The 18,862-nt window shown below is 56.9% G+C and overlaps 1 protein-coding gene and 1 long non-coding RNA gene across 14 annotated transcripts in view; one reads left to right on the top strand and one right to left on the bottom strand.

Moving 5' to 3' along the window:
• The window catches only part of OGFOD3 (2-oxoglutarate and iron dependent oxygenase domain containing 3), a 39,910-nt gene that overhangs the window by 171 nt on the left and 20,877 nt on the right, over positions 1-18,862 (top strand). For 2 of the 13 annotated variants that reach the window (XR_005055620.2, XM_036997320.2), the window contains exons 1-8: positions 471-683; positions 2,396-2,613; positions 6,209-6,284; positions 7,377-7,419; positions 9,393-9,457; positions 9,737-9,793; positions 11,538-11,691; positions 14,958-15,081. Coding sequence is in view for 11 of the 13 variants with exons in the window: in XM_036997320.2 (XP_036853215.2) it covers positions 610-683; positions 2,396-2,613; positions 6,209-6,284; positions 7,377-7,419; positions 9,393-9,457; positions 9,737-9,793; positions 11,538-11,691; positions 14,958-15,081 (811 nt within the window). In the remaining 2 variants the exon portion in view is untranslated. Of the gene's footprint in view, positions 1-470; positions 684-1,054; positions 1,123-2,395; positions 2,614-2,655; positions 2,939-5,615; positions 5,647-6,208; positions 6,285-7,376; positions 7,420-9,392; positions 9,458-9,736; positions 9,794-11,537; positions 11,692-14,957; positions 15,082-15,914; positions 16,055-17,373; positions 17,472-18,862 lie in introns of those variants that run through there. The other 11 variants (XM_073236165.1, XM_036997317.2, XR_012130973.1 and 8 more) reach the window with 10 other exon arrangements.
• Positions 15,993-17,998, bottom strand: LOC140849221 (uncharacterized). The gene is made up of 3 exons (XR_012130984.1): positions 17,704-17,998; positions 16,286-16,426; positions 15,993-16,130 (listed from the first exon to the last, which is right to left on the bottom strand). It is a non-coding gene; the product is annotated as an uncharacterized lncRNA (long non-coding RNA).

Raw genomic sequence — 18,862 nt, 5'->3', positions numbered from 1 at the left:
GCAAGTGACCAGGAGCCCTGAATGTCGCCCGACGGGCGCGCGTTCCCGTTCCGGGGCTGGGTGAGGGGAAGCTCTCCGAGCGGGCGCGAAGGCCTCCCCCCACCTGCGTCGGGCGGGCGCCCCTCCGGCTTCATCCTGGGGAGCGGCCCTCCCCGTAACCGCCCCTCGGGGCCCTGGGGAGCCTGATGGTGCCGCTCGGGCTCTTACTTCCCGCCCACCCCGGAGGAAGGTCCTGCGGGGAAACGAGGGCCGTCAACAACGCAGCGCCCTGGGGAGATACCGTCCCAGCGCCGGGTGGCACGACCGGAGAAGGGCTCCGAGAGCCCGGAGGAGGGCGGGGATCCTCGGAAGGCGTGGGGACCCCGGAGGACGGCGCGGCAGGGACGCAGCGCTGACGGGGCTCGGGGGCCCGAGCGCCCGCGGAGCCGGCCCGCCCCGCCCGCTCGGCGCTCGGCCTGCGATTGCTCGGGCCTGGCGCCAGCCCCGGAGCCGACGGCCGAGCGCGTCATCCTCGTCCCCGCCGCGCCGGCCTCGCGCTACCTCTCACGGCGCTCGTCTCGGGTCCGGGCGGCTGCTGCGCGCGGCTGGGCTCCGTAGCGGCCCGGCCCGATGGCGCCTCAGCGGAGGAGCGCGCCTAAGGCAGCGGACGGCAGCGGGGCGACAGACCGCCGGCGCGCGGGCAGGTACCCGGCAACGCCGGGAGGGGCGCGCTGCGGCGGCGGGGTGTGGGCGGGCCTTCCCGCGAGGGGCGGGTCCGCGTGTGGGCGGGGCCTGTGTGGGCGTGGTGTGCTGGGCGGGGCCTTGTCGGGTCCCGTCCTGCGTCCACGTGGCGGCGGTGGGAACAGGTGCAGCCCTTCGGCGTCCGCGGCCCGGGGCCCGGAACTCCCGGCCGGAACCTTTCCCCACCCCCCCTCCCGCGCGCAAAGGGCCCACTCGGGCCGCCCGCACAAGGACGAGGCCGCGGCCCCCGCCGTCCGGTCCCTGTGTGCTCTCAGCGCCCCGCACAGGGTCCCCGACTAGCGAATAAGCGACATCTCACCACGTCGCCTTCCAGGGGATAGCGCCTGCAGCTTCCAGAGCCAGGATGCATTTTGATCCCTCGGGCCAAGTCCCTGTGTCGTGGTGCGTGCCCCGTGGGCCACGGACCATGCCCCAAGACCTGGAAAGCAGGCTCCTTCTGCTTTGTCAGGTGCAGGTTCTCGGGTGCAGCTTCAGCCAGGTTACCCCGAAAGGTGCTAATGTTGAGGAGCCTCCACGGGGTATCTGGCATCCGGATCTGGTCCCAGAGGCCGTTACTTCAACTCTTGCCCCTGCACGGACACCCAGTTTACTGTCTCACTAGCCAGGCTGTCAGGAGAACCAGCGTCCCGCCAGCTCTCCGCTGCTTGCCGCTGGAATGGGCTGGCAGTCTCCGTGCTGGGTCCCGAAATGCTTGGGGAAGAGAAACTAGGGCCCGTGAGTCAGGCGTCCACGCTGGTCTGACCAGAGGAGGTTGTGTGGGCTGGGCCGCAGTTCCAAGGGCGCTCATGCTCCCTGTTTCCTGTTTGAAATGCTCGTGTATTCACTGGGCTGGGCCCACCTTGGAATTTCTGTGACTGGAATTTGTGTGCTGTTTATATAGCACTACTGAGTGTTGAAGGACATGAAAAAATAGAAGGCAGTCTCCCTGCTTTTCAGGAATCAACTGCATACTTGAGGGCACCCTCCACGAAAGGAGCCCCCATCTCTCCTCTCCTTTCCTTACAGTCCTTCAAGTTCTGCAGTCACCAAGCCCTTCCTAGACAATAGCACACACGGCTGCTGAGTGGCACATTCATGTGCACCCACACATGCAAGTACACACAGAGACACGTGTGCACACACAGACATGTGTGCAGTTTCAGCACCTGCACTTGGACCTCACAGTTACCTGGGTCACACAGAGAGCAACTCATGTTCCAGTCATTGCCGTTGTGCTTGTGTTCTCTTCCTGGCTGATTTGTGACTTTAGTTCGGTTGGTTTGACCCACACTTAACTTAGTTCACGTTGTGTGTGCACATGCATACAGCAGAGGCACATGCATGGGGTGGACAGTTATTTTCTGACACAGGCAACATGATTAGTGCCACAGACCCTGGCAGGACCCCCCAGGTGGGTTCTTGGTGGCGTGGCTGGGCTGGGAGAGACACCAACTGGCAGTTTATCTTATTGCCAGCATGCCTGGTCAGATGGGGCCACGTTCCCCACCATGCTCTCCCAAGCTGGTGCGTGCCACTGGGTTGATTGAGAGTCACTGTGACAATGGCTAGTGCAGGAACAGTTGGAGGTTGGCTCTGCCTAAGTGTGGACACTGTGGTCTCCCTTTTCAGCACATGTAGGTGTGTTTGTGTGACCACAGTTGTTTTCTGTTCTCAGCGGGAAGAGTTTCCGGGCGCCGAGGGCAGCACAAAGGAAGTGGCTGAGAGCTGCAGTCCTGGGCGCCTGGGCGTCGCTCGCCGGGCTCCTGCTCTGGGGCAGTCTAGGGGGTGATGACAGCATCACTGAGGTCCTGGCTCACCGTGGTGAGGTCCTGCCAGGCAGGTTCGTCGAGGTGCCCTGCTCCGAGGACTACGACAGTCACCGAAGGTTCGAAGGTATTCAGTGCTGCAGCTGTCCAAGAGACAGCGCAGTTAATGTAAAACGCGGCACCTTAAAAATGCATCTGTCCTTTGCCGCAATGAATTGTGGGAATCAGGTTGAAAGTGGTGTGGGGAGGTCAGGGGCAGGTCATCTTTCCCCTCCCCTAGGTTGGTTGGCTCCTGGGCTGGGACAGGCAGGTGTTTCAGTTCTTCCCGAGCAGGGACAGGCCTGCCGGCCACCACCCAGACCATGGCCAGCACTTCCCGGAGGTGCCCCACACTGTGCGCACCGTCTGGTGGAGGAGATGGCTTGTCTGAAGCATGTATCGGAATTGGAAAGGTAGGGATGCGAAAGTTAAAACCAGAAATGGCATTGGCTGTAGAGAGTATCATAGAGTGTTGTCACTCGAGAAAATGTAACGTGGAATGTCACACCAGAGGTCCTCCCCCTCGTCATGTGTCACGTGTCCCCTCCTTGTGCCCACTGTCTCTGACGAGGACAGGCAAATGGAGTGGCCAGTGGCCGGGTTGGAGGCTGGCAGGCTGTGCCCAGAGAGCTGCAAGGCTGAGCCGTGCCAGGTCATGGCTTCAGCTCCCCAGAGAGCACACCCTCTGATTGGGGGACCCAGCCGGGCCACAGGAGACCCTGTGGCTCTGGGCCCTTCTCAGGTTGCTTTAGTTTCCAGCATGTTCCCTGCTGCCTAGATGCTTTCTCAGTTTTAAAAACATAGCCTGAGCAACTGGGCTTTAAAGACAGAATCCAATTTATTATTATTTTTTAAAGTAATAATACTTGAACTAAAAAAAGGTTGCTGAGTATTCCCACCAAGGGATACCATTGTGATGCCCACCAGGGGCCTTAGTGGTGAAGGGGTGTGCGTTTCGCTCAGCTGGCAGGTGCGCTGCAGGGCCTGTTTCCACCGCAGTGGTCTGCCAGGGAATGTGCACGCTCACTGTCTCCCTCAGCGTCTTCCCTCTAAGTCCCTCTAAGTCTTCCCTGAAAGTCCAAGCTTTCAAGAAAATGTTTTTCAGTTGCTAGAAATGAAGTAAAGTTTTTCTTCCTAAGTGCTGGAGAGGATGGTGGTGATGTTTGCACAGCAATCTGAATGTAGCTGATGCCCCTAAACTATATACTTAAAAATGGCTGAAACGGTATTGTGTGTATTTACCACAGTGCAAAAAAATAGCTGAAGTGCATTTTAAAGCCTCTGGGCTCCCCCTTCCTCAGTCCTTCCTGAGACAACAGAGGTGAGCAAGTCCTTCACACAGAGGTTTCCAGGTCGGGGCGGTGAGGCCCTCCCAGTCCACTCTATCCAGGTAGCATGTTACTGCGTGTCTGTAGTGTGCATTCATGTGTGTGCACTGACATTGTACCATTCACAGCTCGCTTTTTCACTCAGATTACATCTTTGATGCTTATTCACACTGGATGTGCTGTATCAGTGCCAGATTTTCAGATTTCAAAATGCATGGGGTTTTGGTTCTCTCTCTTTAAAAATCGATTTCTAACCTTACATCATTGTAGTTAGATAATATAATTTGTATAGATCCTTTGATATTGGCTCAGACTTTCTTTGTGGCCTAATATGTTTTTGTTGATGGCCCACGTGTACCTGGAAGAATGTGTGTTTTCTAAGTTGCCTGCAGAGTTCTGAGCATTGCCCTAGTCCAGTCTCCCGTGTACAAATTCTCTCTAATGGTTTTCCATCTCCTGCATCCGTCCTGAGAGCTGCGTGCTAGAATGTCCACCATGACTGGGTCTGGCGGCTTCTCCTGACTGGTCTTCCCGGGTTGGCTTCCTTATATATCAGAGATGTTGTCCTTCCGGGCCGTTTGTCCCACCTTTATCTCCCCTGTGAGTTGTTCCTGTCATCCCTGATGGGTCTTACACCTCTTTGGTCTTAAAGCACATTAGTTCTGCAGGTGTCATCCCCGAAGCTCCTTTGATTCTCATCGTGTTTGCCTTTACTTTCAATCTTTCTGGGTTATGTGTAGGGAGTAACCCTTATGAAAAGCATCTATCTGACTTTCATTTATAATGAAGACACCTGTATCAGTGGGATCATGGGCAGCCCCCTGGAACTGAGGCACCCCTCCCCTAGTGGCCACCAAGCAGAAGTTTATTCTTCCCACATGATAACACCCAGAGAAAGGCACCCAGTGGGCCTGGTGCCCTGTGAGCCCATCCGGGCCAAGCCTCTTAGCACCAGTCGGTGTGTGTGGTCCCAGAGGCTCGCTCCACCTCCAGGCACGGGCTTACGTTTCCACCGCAGGAAGAAGTCAGGAGCCAGGCAGGAAGAAGGGAGGAAGGGTGGAAATTAAAGGTCAGCCAGCCCAGTGTGTCCTGAGAGTGTCCAAGGTCCCCATCTCATCAGCTGGGACTGTCCCATGGCCCACCTAGTGTGAGGCAGCTGACCCACCTGGTCAGCGAGAGCTGGCCTGCCCTTTGTGCCAAAACGCAAGGAGCTTGCTGCGCTCATCTGTCTCTGATACTCTAACTTGCGCTGGCTGTATCCACCCTGACCCTGGCCCCGTCCACCTGACCCTGACCCCATCCACCTGACCCTGGCCCCGTCCACCTGACCTTGGCCACATCCCCAGCCTCTTCCCTCAAGGAGCTGCAGATCCCAGGTACAGAGAGGTGGAGGGAGTGCCAGGTGGACTATGGTGAGCACCTTTGGTGGCAGCCACTGCTGGGACCCTGGGGAAGGACAATGAGTAGAATTATAAGCTGTAGGGAAAATGGAAGTTCCATGGCCAGGATTCTCACCCGATCCTAATCTCTCCCATTGTACATGTGCGATGAGGTAATACTCAGCCTTCTGCACAGATGCCTACTTACATGCCTGTTAGCAATAAGCTATTTATGGCTGGTGCTGATAGAAGAAGAGTTCCACCCCTTGCTGAAGGGAGAGGAAGCAGGAGAGCGGAGCCCGGGGAAGAGAGCAGAGACTGGGGGGCCTGGAGTGGAGGCAGCACCTGGGGCAGAGATGGAGGCGGGCTTGTCGCTTGTAGACAGTTAGGTGACCAGCATGAGAATAAAGCTTGGTATGAGCCCCTTTTTTGCCCCCAACGTTCCATGGTCATTACTGGGTCTCATCGAATCCATAGTGAGCTTGCGCAGAGCTGGGAACCCCCTCCACCTGGAGTGCATAGGCACAACTTTGGCCATCCAGGAGAGACTTTCTGACGGGAGCTTAGGACTGCAGTCAGCCGTGGTTCTAGGATGTCATGGAGGCTGCCTCTGGGGCTCAAGAGCTGTCCTCCCAAGGGTTAGCAGAGTGTCAGGTGCTTCCTGAGTGACCTGTAGGGGCGTTGGGGGAACAGAAGAAATGCAGCGTGCCCAGGGAGATGTCCGTATGTCCTGCAGATGCACTCATGCTGAAAAGTCATAACTGCTTATCTAAAATTCAAGTTTAACCTGGTGTCCTCTATTTTATTTGCCAAATATGGCCCTCTAATCGTGTGGAAGGCAAGGCCCCACCCCACAAAATTCTGTTGTCCCCGGGGGGGGGGGGGCACCCACAGGGAAGCCCCCCAGATATGCAGCATCTTTGTTACTGGGATTTCGTGTGGGGTCAGCGTCGCATCCTGGCTTCTCTCTCTCCAGGCTGCTCCCCTAGGAAGTGTGGCCGGGGTGTCACCGACACCGTCATCACCAGAGATGAAGCCCAGCGGATTCGCAGGTATGACGTACCTCTGAGCCTCCATCCCTAATGATCCAGAAAGTGGGGCTGGGCAGCAGGAAGCAGGAATTACTAATGAAAAGGTGACGTAAAGAAATTCACTTAGAATTCTGTAAGCATTTCTTTGTGTGCTTCTGAGGTCAAAGTTAGGTTTTTACAATTTCCAGGAGAAAAGACCATTGCCCTCAATGATACAATTGCTGACAGAACCTTCTGGAGCCCAGCCCGTCTTCAGGGAAGTGGTTCTGACCTGCTTGGGAGGCTGGGGAGATGCTGCTCCCTCACATCCCGTCCCCGTGGGGGCCCCCGTGGAGATGCTGTGCTTGCCCACAGCAGCAGGTGGCGGCTGGATAGTGTTTCAGTCTCTGCTCCAAGCCCGGTTGTGGGTCCTGATGGGGCAGGAAGACTTACTCAGAAGAAGCCGGCTTGGACTTCTGCTTGTTGAGATTTTAAAAACAAGATCTTAAAGCTTTTTCCAGTTGTTCAGATACAGAATGCATTTAGACACATGCCCTTGAGCTGACCTCTGCCCATCCACTGGGCTTCTGTTTCTAGATAGCATTGGAGGTGTTCTATAAGAGGGGGCGACCGGTGCTAAAGATCGATACTTCCTCACGCCAGTCTCCTGGGTGGCCGTGCAGTGGGGGCTGCAGGTGCTAGAGGCTCTTAGAGGCTCTTAGAGGCCATATTGGTGGTCTCAGCAGGCCCACCACAGGCCCACCACAGGCCACTAGGGGGCGTCTGTCTCCTGAGCTGGTGATTACAAAGGCCACCCCGAGCCTGTGCTGGCCAGGGGAGGGACCCACTGGGAGCAGGTCAGCCCATTCGACTGGGCCCTGGGTCTCAATGCTAAAGACAGGAATTAAGCCCAGTTGTTTCTAAACTGTGTTAAATGTTATTAACAAGATGTTGGTAAGATATTGCCATTTACTTGTTTAGCCTTAAAAGTTGAATCTTTGGTGTAAACTTGTTTATATCAAACATTAGACGTTAGCGAGCTGTTAACATACCGTTTATCATACTGACTGATATCTGCCTAGGTATACCGCAGCTTAGCAACTAGATTCTGACTTAAATTGTCTTCCTGCACAGCATAGCTGAGAAGGGGCTGTCGCTGGGAGGATCCGAAGGAGGGGTGAGTCTGCAGGCTCTGCCGCTGTCTTCTTACCCCTGTGCTTTTGCTTTCCCTCCAAGGGGAAGGCGAGGTGCCAGGACCGCAGGGCCCTCGGGTGCCCCCCATGCAGTACCTGTGTCGGCATTGCCCACAACGGGCTGGGGTCAGGCAGGGAGCTGCTGGGGGAGGGGAGTCAGGAACCCAGGGAGGTTGATGACAAGCCATGGCGTGGGTGGGCCAGTGGAAGTGGGATGGGTGCTGGGAAACCAGGACAAATGTGTCCCTCGGCCTTCAAGCTGGAGGCCCACAGACACCAAGTAGGCACTGTCGTCCACCATGTGAGACTGCAGGGGTCCCGAGGGTCCCTGGAAAGGTGTGTCCACCCAGAACCTGTGAATAGGCCAAATTTGGAAAGTGGGTCTTGTAGCTGTCATTCAGTTAAGGGTCCAGATGAGGTCATCCTGGATCATCTGGGTGGGTCCTAAATCCCAAGGCAAGTGCCCTTACGGGAGAGAGGCAGGAGCTTTGAGGCAGAAGAGAAGCTCTGTGAAGATGGGGGCAGAGGGGAGCCTCAGCCGTGAGCCCAGGGACACACAGAGACCCCAGAAGAGGAAGAGGCAGGCAGGACCCTCCCCGGGAGCCTCTGGGGGAGACGGCACTGCCACACCCTCATCTAGGACTTCTGGCTCCAGAGCAGGAGGGGAACTCCTGTTGTTTTAAGCCCCGGTTGGTTAGGGCAGCCACAGGGACTGAGATGTGGATGGGCAGCCGTGTGCGGAGCTGCTCCTCCCTGTGCAGCTCTGTCCCCACCAGCACCTCCCCTCAGCTTGAGTTCTGCACTTTCTGAATGTGGATCCCTTTGCCCATTGTGTGAAATGTGAGAAGATGCGATCTCTGTGTGGTTCAATGACCACTGAATGGCCACAGAATTACAGTCACCGTGTGCACCCGAACCCTCAACATGTTTGAAGCTCCTAGGAAGATTAATTTACAGACTTTGCTAGAATATCCAAGTATTTCTGTGATTAGCCATGTGGCTGTATCCTGCAAACTCTTTTCTCTTGAGTACTGAAAATTAAGCTCCATTTATTTCAGTTTGGTTCAATTCAGGGGAGTGTTTACTAAAGTACTTGCTCTTTGCTCGGCATTTGCTTGGGAAGCTGTCTTGCAGCAAATTTACCAGATTTGATACCTTTAAGTTCAGTTAACGTTTCTTATGCCCAAATCATGTTCAACCCCCTGGGCTGGTTGCTGCATCTGTGAGGAAAGACATGAAAGCTCCACAGACAAGGTGAAAACGGTCTGTGCTGGTGGTCACTTCCCCTTCCGGAAGGACCCACAGAGAGCTGTGACCCAGCAGTCCCACTGCCAGGCACCTACCCAAGAGCATGAAAGTTGTCTGCACAGACCTGTCCACCAGTTACTGCAGCCTCATTTCTCACTGCCTCAGACTAGAAACAACCCACGTGGCTGTGTCTAGGTGGGTGGGCACCCCAGTGGGGGCTCGCGCGCCAGAGCATGGGGGTAGGATGGACACATGCAAGGCGGTGAGTCAGCCACACGGCCATGCTGAGTGAAGCATCTGTGGCAGGGGATGGGGAGGGGTGACGGGTGCAAGGAAATCTGGGTGACCGGTGATTACCGCCTTGGTAGTGATGGTCTGGCAGCCTCATGCTGTCAGAACTTACCAGGCTGTCTGCTGGAAACAGGAGCAGCTGGTTGTACGGGTTCTAACAGCTGAAGCTGGGGAGGGAGCGTTTGGGGGTTCAGCTGCAGGAGTCTGCGGGGACATGTGGAGGACCCCCTCTGTGAAAGGCCTCAGAACACTGCAGGACGAGCTTGGTCTGATGAGATCCGACCTGCGCTCCCGGACCAGCCCCGCTAGGCAGCGCCTCCTGACCCTCGTATGCGTGTCTAGCAGCCTGGGTTCCCCCCGAGCGCCTGGCTCCGTGTCCCAGGCGGGCCTCACCCTGGCTTCCCCGCACCTCTTCCAGGCGTCCATCCTGGACCTGCACTCCGGGGCCCTGTCCATGGGGAAGCACTTCGTGAACCTGTACAGGTGAGAGCCGGGGAGCCGCGACCCTAACCGCGGGTGACCTCGCGCGGTTACGCGTCGTAGCGGGGACACAGGGACACCGGGCTGCGTGACCGGGGTGGAGGCCGCGGACGGCCCGTGCTGTGCCGAGGGGCCAGGGCGGCGCACGGAAGGCCGCGGGGCTGCGGGGTCTGAGCGCGGCCCGCCTCATGCAGAGGGCCCTGGTTCGCTGCGGGGGACGCTGGATTTAAGGCAAAGAAGGAAGATTTGTAAACTACATGTGTTAATACTGTTTTCCCACAGATACTTTGGGGATAAAATACAAACGGTCTTCGCCGAGGAGGACTTCCAGCTGTACCGGTGAGCAGGGCGAGGCGACAGGTGCGGGTGCGGCCGGTCAGGCTCCACGCCGGCCACGCGCATTTCGCGGTCCAGGCCACGCCGGCCACGCCCACTCGGCCACACCCAGCTGACCGCATTCTCAGGCCACACCCACCAGCCTGCCTTTCGCTCACCACGCCCACTCATACTGCCTTGGCCACGCCCATCGAGGCCACGCCCACATCACACTTGGTCACACCCTGCTGGCCACACCCACCAGCCAACCCTACACTTGCCACTCCCCTGCCCGCCCCCCACTGGCCACGCCCCCAGGGAGCTACACCCACCAGAACACATTCCGTGGCCACGCCCGCTCACCACCCCGCCCTCTTGACTTCTCAAGACCCAAGACCAACCTGTGAAGTTGGCGGGGATCTGACCCGCCAGGGAGATGACCCCGCGAGACTAAGGGGAGGGAAAAAACGCGCAGAAGCGGAGAAAGTCTGCCGTTTGGAGGGCCACAGGGTGCCGACTACAGAAGGGGATCAAGTGGCTTATCAGTGCATTTTGCGATAGATCTGTCATTGGATGACAAGATGGAAGAACTTGTCTTTCGATTTGTTGAACTCTGAAACTTGTCTAAATGCTGTTTGCAAAGCAACAAGGCTTGAAGGTGAACAAAGATTAAGAAACTTAAGCCCACTCAATAAATGGCTTTCCCATAAATAATTTTGAAGGCTTAGTAAACAAAAAATACTAAATGCATAAATATCTCATACCCTGTTGAAGAGTTCGAAACATTTTTTAATGTAATTGTAGGTTTAGTAGAAGTTTCATGAACTTTATCGTTGATGTTAAGATATATGCTCTACTTACTGAGATGAGTTCAAAGGGTCACTGGAGGAGTTTGATGCGCCCCCAGTTAGAGCGCTGCTCGATGGGATCCCTTCAGCGGTGACCTTTTTGGAGGGTCGACAGTGGTTAGAAAGTGTTGGCTCACGTGCTGTTGTGCTCACGCTGTCACCTGGCACATGGATTTAGGACCCAGTTTATGGCATACTGCATAGGTATGCACCAAGGGAGGTATACATGTAAGTACACTGATCCATATGCATGTGTCTATATGTGTTGTGTCGATGCACATAAGGCTCAGGCATGTGTGTGCGTGTGTAGATAGGTATGTACATGTGTGTAGTTAGATGTGCAGGCATGCTAAGTGCATGTGAATGGGATGTGTATAGGTTGGTAGGGTACATCACAGGCAGGTATGTGTGCACATACATGAATAGGCATGTAGGTAGGTATGTACGTGTCTGTGTATACCGGAGAGATGTAGGTTAACTGTCTAGCACTGCTCCCTGCGTTATGGCTCCCAGAAAGCTGGCTCCCTGGAGCTCTGTGGAATTGGCTGCACGGGTCAGTGGCTGTCCAGGGGGGCTCTTTTGTCTCCACGGGGCATCACCCTTCTGCCGGGTCAGGCTTTGACCCCAGCTCTGCCCATGCAGTGTACCCCTGGGTCCAGGCCTCTCCATGCTGCTCAGGAGCGTGTGGGCCGGGTGTGGAGGGCCCACGGACAGCGGGCCTGGCACTGCAGTCATTTCTGCAAGAAACTGGTCCTCAGTTACTGGTCACGCAGGTGTCATCCTGTCACATGCACTGGGAGCCGTGTGTGTGTCTTCTGCTTCCTTCCGGGCCGTGTCTTCTTACAGCACTGCGTGTGCAGGCTCCGTGGGACTGGTGGAGAATTCTCTCCTCCAAGGCCACTGGTGTGTCTTCTCCACAGGCACGTGCGGCAGAAGGTCCAGCTTGCAATCGCCCAAGCTTTTGGCATCAGTGCATCCTCACTGTACCTGACGAAGCCCACCTTCTTCTCCCGCATCAACAGCACAGAGGCCCGGACGGCGCACGATGAGTACTGGCGTGCTCACGTGGACAAGGTGGGCACTGCACCTCCCACACGGCCCAGTGGCCACCCGGCTCCAGCTGAGCTTGGCTCTGGGGCTGTGAGCCTCTGTTCTGCAGCATCGTGTTTGTGGGCGTTAGGCGTCTTCCTGGGTGGCATTCAGGGAGCACCCTAAATCTAGCTGATGCGGTTGAGGAAGTGAGATTTGTCTCTCATGATGGTGATAAGAGAAGACCGTGGCATGCAGGTCATGAGGTAGTGGGCACCCAGGGGCCCCGCCCAGAGGCGCGTGGCCTCCGCCTGAGCCTTGAGCTGTGCGCCGTGTCCCTGACCAGCCTGTGGCCCGTGGCCGCCCTGCAGGCCCCCACTGGGGCTTTGCTCATGGCTGTGTCCTGCAGAGGGCTCCCTCTCCCCGCTTGTCCTGCCACCCCTCCCACTCTGGCAGCACCCCCAGCATGGCCCCAGGGGAGATTTGGCCACAGAAGCATATGAGGCTGTTGACGGCCACTGCAGCTGTGGGCGTGTTCAGGTGGCCCGGGGTGAGCCTCTGTCTCTGGATGCCGGCGCAGGAGGAGGAAAGTGACCAGAAGGGCTTGAGAGCAGCAGGTTTGGCTGAGAGCTTTCTGACTGAGCTTCTGCTCTGACGTCTGCTCAGCATTCAGGAGACCGACGCAGGGAGCCCACATGTGGCCATCAAGCACGTGCCTGTGGTTAGTGAAACTGAGCAACACAATATTTAGTTCAGTTAAGTTAGGCTGACTTGAAGTAGCCATGTGTGGCTGGTGGCCCCCTTGGGGGCTAGCACAGATCTGAGGGCATTGTCCAATTCAGCTGGGATTGTGTGGGCCCAGACGTCAGCCTGATCCATCTGTGGTCAAGCCATGTCTGCCTTTACCTCGTGGCCTTAGCAGCAATCAATCCATTGGTGACTATTGCCCAGATCCATCATTTCACTAGGGGCCAGGGTGAGACCTTTGGTGTGAGAAAATTTGAGACATTGCGGAGAAAAAAATAAGGTATTATGGCCTCAAGGGCAAAGAAGATGTGTATGGGGGAGACAGGTGCATCCAGCAAATGGAAAAGAGAGCCGCACATGGGGCACAGGGTCCGGGAGGATCTCCCTGCAACAGAGGGAAGATCCGGGGAGAATCGGTTCAGGAGAGATGACACTGAGCAGAGCCGGGCTCAGTTATTGAGCTTCAAAGATAAAGAAGAAACTCTTCAGGCAGAGAAAATGAGAAAACAGTGACAAGGTGGCCAGCCCCAGAAGTGCCGCTCAGGGCCAAGAGGCCACGGAACAGTCCCCAGGGCCCAGGATAGTGCGTACAGCCGAGGGGCTGCTCAGACGCAGACATGGCAAGGAGACATTGTCAGGCATGAGAGAGCTCCAGGAATGGGGGAATGGGGTGTGTGCCCTCACCCTGAAGCTCTCTGGACCCCAGCTCAGGGACAGACAACTGGGCAGGACCCCTCAGGCCTTTACCACAACTGCCCCCCGTGTCAGTGCTCATTGACGTGACTGCCTGTGCTGACCCGCCTCCCGACTGCCTGCTTCCCCGGGCCGCTGGCCTTTATGTGGTCCTCAGATGGTTCCTTTGCAGCATGTGGGGGTGGGCGGGTAGCAGAGGGTCAGGCTCCTGGGTCCCCTCCCACCCGGGTCCCCTCCCACCCCTCCTGGGTCTCTTCTACGTTTTGTGCAGCTCATGTGTGGTTTCCGTGGGCGTGAAGTTCACTGCTGAAGCCCGCACGCACTGCCCTGTGCAGCTTGTGGGCTTATATCACGTGCTGTTTGGTGAACCCATGCCGATCAGAGAAGCCAAGCTGGGGTCTGGGTGGGGCTGTGGGGCAGAGCCCAGGTGTGTAGAAAGAGTCCAGCCCTGCAGACAGTGGTGGCACATTGAAGGGTACTGAGTTTACCAGGTGACATCATCAGGTGTAGACCTAATACCACCTGGGTCTCAGGCACCCTGGCAGGCATGCTGCCCCTCCCTCCTGGCTGGCCTGCCTCCTGTCAGGTGATGGCTGTGGTCATGGGCATGGGGGCTGCATACGGTTGTTGCAGGGGGAGAAGAGCTTTTGGACTTTTTGAACCCTGATCAACTGTGTCACATGGGACTGGCCTGTGGCTTCTGTGTCCTATCCCCATGTCGTGGGTGTCAGTAAAGTCACTTTAGAGTCTATATTTCTAAATCCAGCAGCTGAGGAGCTGAAGTCTGGGATGGTCCGATAGCGTGGAAGTAGTGTGGCATTTTGGACTGGAGTCCTTGGACTCATTCACCACTCTGTCTCTTTCCCCAGACTTACTAATGAACGATTCATCAGGCTGGAGAACGTTGTGATGTGGTTCAGATTCCTCGTATGCTGCACATCACTCTCTTTGCATGAAAAACATAGCACATCTCATTAAGTTCCTGTATTAACCAGTTGCTGATTTGTGTGTGTTCTTATGTGATGCTTAGAAACAGCACCTCCTTTGCATTTTGTGGACAGCCCCTCTTTAGTCTGAATGAGATGTTACACTAAATCTCAAAAATCTCACACTGAAAACGTCTTCCTATGGCTTGTGGTCCTAAGGACCCGGAGACGAGATGCTCAGGAATGACTGCCTGTGGCTGCCTTCCCTCCCTGACTTCGGGGTGTCTTAGGAAACGAGTAGGAGCCCAGGCCCAGGAGGTCGATTGCCAGAGGGCCCACGTCCCAGCGAGCCGGGACCAGACCCCTCGCCCGTGCCCTGCATTGCTCTGCCCACACTGACTTCCAGAAGGGCACCCACGCAGAGGGGGCGGACCTGAGAAGACAGATACTGTAGCATCCCATGTATAAGAGGTCCGCAGAGGCGAGACGTTCTTAGAGATTGACAGCAGAGGGGTGCGTGCCGGGGAGGGGGCACTGGTATTTGCTGGGATGGACTTCCATCTGGGAAGGTGGAAGGAAGTGGTGGCTGTGCGCCACTGAGCTGGACGGTAAGCGGCAGGGCAGCTGCATTCTGCCTGGGTTCCGTAGGTGGGGCTGCCCCGCATCTGAAGCAAGAGAGAAGCTCTGGGAGTGTTCCCCGTGCTGGCCTGGGGGTTGGGTGTGTGGGAGTGATGGTGTGCCACCAGGGCACATGGGGGACGGGTGCCTTGCACCCCACACACGCTGCCATTGCACAGCACAACCATGCAGAGCCGCACAGGCATCCCAGGGTCAGCAGCGCCCGGGCTTGCAAGGTTGAGGCACAAGTGCCTCGTCCAGGCCATCTGCATGTGTGTCTGGCCTCTGAGCCAGGCCCTGACGTGCTCCCTGGAACCCTGCCCACAGGTGACCTATGGCTCCTTCGACTACACCTCATTGCTGTACCTGTCCGACTACCTGGACGACTTTGGCGGGGGGCGCTTCGTGTTCATAGACGAGGGGGCCAACAGGACGGTGGAGCCGAGAGCTGGTAGGATGCCCATGGTCCGTGGCCATTGCTGCTGCAGCAGCACGGTGCTCAGAGTCTATCCCCCCACCTCACCAGCTCCTGCCCAGTCCCTTCCCAGACATACCGGACCCGCAGCTTAAGACGAGGCTGTAGTTCGGACCTCGCGGTGTCAGTAATGGCTCTGACCCATGGGACTGGCCCACAGGCGGGAAGGGCCTGGCCCCACTGCCCCGCACAGCGTGGAGCTCAGCGCACCCAGGGATGAGTCATCTACCTCCTCCAAGTTGTGGGGAGAGGAAGCCAGGCCCTGGGACGGGAGGGTGGCCTGGCTTCCTAAGGGGCAGAGCCTCAGGCCTGGGCTCTGCCCTCCCGTGCTCTGGAGGTCAGGGCCATTTCACCGGGCACTCGTGCTGGTTCAGTATGTCCTGGCCGTTGTGGAGAAGCCCTTCCAGCCAGCGGGTGCAAACTACTCCTTCAGCAGCGCTGGGTCAGCATGCAAGTGGCTTGCGAAACAGGAGGTGTCAGAAAGGGACTAACTTGCCCAGGGTTCACCAACACCCCTCAGTGGGTGAGCCGGGAGGGTGCAGAGCCTGGTGCAGGCCAGGGGCAGGAGGGGCCTCAGGACACCCTGCTGCCCCAAGAATTTAATGAACCCAGAGCGGAGAAGCATCTGGTGCTGCAGTTACAGGGAGGGTCTTTCTCACCCCTCTGGTGCACACGGACGAGGGATATGAAGCAGATGGGAAGGCCAGAGACAGTTTTATTCAGCAAGAAGAACACACCCTCTCGAAGGGAGAGCAGGTGGCCTGGGAGGTCAGGACAAGCCCTGCTTATCTGAACACTCGGTTTTACAGGCAAGTATGAGGGGTGGTTAACCGTGTGAGATCATGTCACCGCTGTGGCCCCGCACGCGCTCATACTCAGAACGCAGACAGAAGAACACATGGGGAGAACGCTGGTGATCGTGCTGTCGGGCAGCCGCGTCTGGGAGGCCTCTCCCGGCCCACTAAGTGGAGCCGCAGCCTGGACGGGGGAGGGTTCTTGAATCTGATCAAGAAAGAATTCTCCACCTGGTTGGGCGAGTGCAGGTAAGGAAGGAATTCATTAAAGCGAGAGTAGCAGCGTGTGGCAGCGGCCGTGCAGGCAGCAGAAAGGAGAGGGAGGCTCACTGGACTCCTGCCTGGCACAGGGCAGACCCCCTGCCAACTCCTGAAGCCCGGCTCACCTGGCGTCCAGTGTCCGCTTGAATCTGCACAGCACGGGAACTGAGCCCCCACCACCCCAGGATCTGGGGGAGCTGCAGAGCCCTGGGCAGAGTGAGATGATGTTCTGAGAACTTCCCTTCCCTACTGGTCTGAAATAAGACCTGGGGAGAGAAAGGATTGTGTTGAGACCAGAAAGCTGACTGAAACTGCAAAGTGACAGAGACACTGGCCACCAGAGGTGGAGTGCGGCGAGTTCCTGTCTTTATCACGGAGAAGAGCTCAGACACACGTGGAGTCAGCTTATGCAACAAGGAAGGTCATTCGGTAAGACAGGTACACGGTCAGACAGGAGTGCAGATGTCCTCAGGAGGTGCACCTAAGGGCTTAGGGTTTGGGGTTCTATACAAGGCTTTTTGGGTAGGGGTCGGCATAAGACATGATTCATAATTCCTTTGAAGTTTTGTCTTAAGAAAGGGCTATTCAGGTGCTGTTGATCCAGATCTCTGCATTCTTTACACACTCAGGCTCATTTACGCGTCAAAGGTCTGTCCCTCAATCTGGCCACAAAATTAACTGATGAAGGGGAGGGAAGACGACGAAGAACAGCATGTGGATTAAGTTAAGGAATGAGCGGGGCCTTTTTCACAGGCAGAATAGATTGTACAGTGGCCTGGCCCTCGTCCCAGGTCCCTGCGCTGTCTCGATCCTGCGGCTGGGCCGAGGTCTCAGAAGCGCTCGGGGTCCTTTGTGCTGGAGTTGGCCCCGGGGATTTCCTGGACCGCACGAACCCACCCAGAGAGGCTGCCTGCCCCCACCTCTCCCCTCCTTTGGCCACCCGCGTGTTACTAACTGCCTGGTGGAATGCCAGCAGTGGGAGAGACGTGGAACTGAAGGAAGAGGTGCCAGGTGGAGTCGAGGAGGCGCCAGGAGCGCCAGGCATGGAGGAAATGGGTCCTCGGAGGCTGACCACAGCCTGGAGGGAGATCTGCCTGGGGCGGGGCGGGTGGGCCTGCTTCACGAGGACCTCAGTGCACGGTCACTGTCCTGAGGCTGGCCTGTGGCCCAGAGCCAATCTAAGCTGTTCTGTAACCGACTTATCCGCACACAGGAGACTTATCGTAGGTGGTGACCGCCCTGTGGCTTTTAAATGATCCATCATGCCCACCAAGGAGGGGACAAAAACGGCCGAGGATCCAGGAGGAAAAGGCAAGGGGCGCCTCAGAGCAGCACAGGGTCCCTCCCCACCCGACCTGTTAGCGAGCGCAACGTCAGGCCCCTCGGGGTCCCCGAACTGTTGTCGGGCAGCCCGACCTGGGGAGATTTCCTGCATGCTGGGTGAGACCTCATCCCGCAGGGGGGCTCTTGACCCTGATCCAGGAAGAACCCGAGCAGGCCGAGCCGGTGCAAGCGAAGAGCAGTTTAAGGCGGAAGGATGCACCCAGGGCGGGGGTGTGGGCCCCGGAGGGGAGGAGGGGAGCGGCAGCTGGGGTCCGGCTGGGCGGTCCCACGGCTGGAGGTTAAGCGGGGGTGCAGGATTCATCGGGTGAGGTGGGGCTTTCCCTGGATAGGGAGGGGATTCTGGGAAAATAGGGTGACGCCCTCGTTTGTCCTTAGATGGTCACTCTGAAACTGTGGTGGCGCCGAGGGGCGTGGTCTTAGTATGCTAATGAGCGTATAATTAATTTGGAAGTGAGGTCAGGGTCAGCTTCTCCTCATTGGATCCAGCCAGCTTTGGCAGGTCTGTTCTCTGTACCCTCCCTCCCCACATTCCCGAGAACAGTTTACACAGAATATTTAGAATATAAACAAGCATCTAACTGAATGTAAACACTGGCCAAAGTCCCCAGCCCCGTCCCTGCCCCTGTCTGGCTGCCCACCTGCTGTAACTCTGGCTGGGCGCGTCTGGGAGGCTTCCAGGGGTCCCTGCTGCCCCAGAGGAGACAGGCATGTAGGGTTCCAAAGACTGAGACTGTTCCGTGATTCTGGTCACTCAGTTGCTGAACTAAATCCCTCTTTAAGGAAGTGGGTAATAATCTAACAGTTGTTTAATGAAGAAAATTAAGAGGCAGAAAGTACCTTTTCCTGAATTCTGAAATGTGTCACTTGCCAAGTTGGGTGGGCGGTCGTTCAAACAACAGCCCCCGTGTAAATGTGCAGTCTGTGTGCTCTGCTCGGGGGCCGGGTACCGGGCGGCCGCTGGCTCTGCCCAGACGGCGGCTCCACGCCTGCCCTGGAGACCGGGCCTGCCTGTGGGCTCTCCCAGGGCGTTGCTGTAGTCCCTGTGGTCAGCTTAACTGCTGTGGACTCCGGCTGTCAGAATGAAGTGTGGGGCTCATTGCTGGTTCATTAAAAACAGAAGTGGGCCTGAGGCAAAATGTACAGCCTGTGTTGGCATTTGACTGGGTCAGAGAATTTCCATTCCAGGTTACTTAGGGACATGAACTATCTCCGTTCACAGGCCGTGCTTGGCCTGGGAGAGGGCAGGCCAGCTTGCCTACAGGCAAGGCCATGTTAAATCTGTGATGCGTTTCTGTGGACAGTTTTCCCTGGTGGAAATTAAGGGAGACCGCACGGCACCTTCCCAGCTGACTCCCCTG

The sequence above is a fragment of the Manis javanica genome, chromosome 4 (genome assembly GCF_040802235.1).
Source record: "Manis javanica isolate MJ-LG chromosome 4, MJ_LKY, whole genome shotgun sequence".
In the NCBI taxonomy this organism is placed as follows: domain Eukaryota; kingdom Metazoa; phylum Chordata; class Mammalia; order Pholidota; family Manidae; genus Manis; species Manis javanica.
Note: the sequence above shows the minus strand (reverse complement) of the source record. Positions and strands in the feature narration are given on the sequence as shown.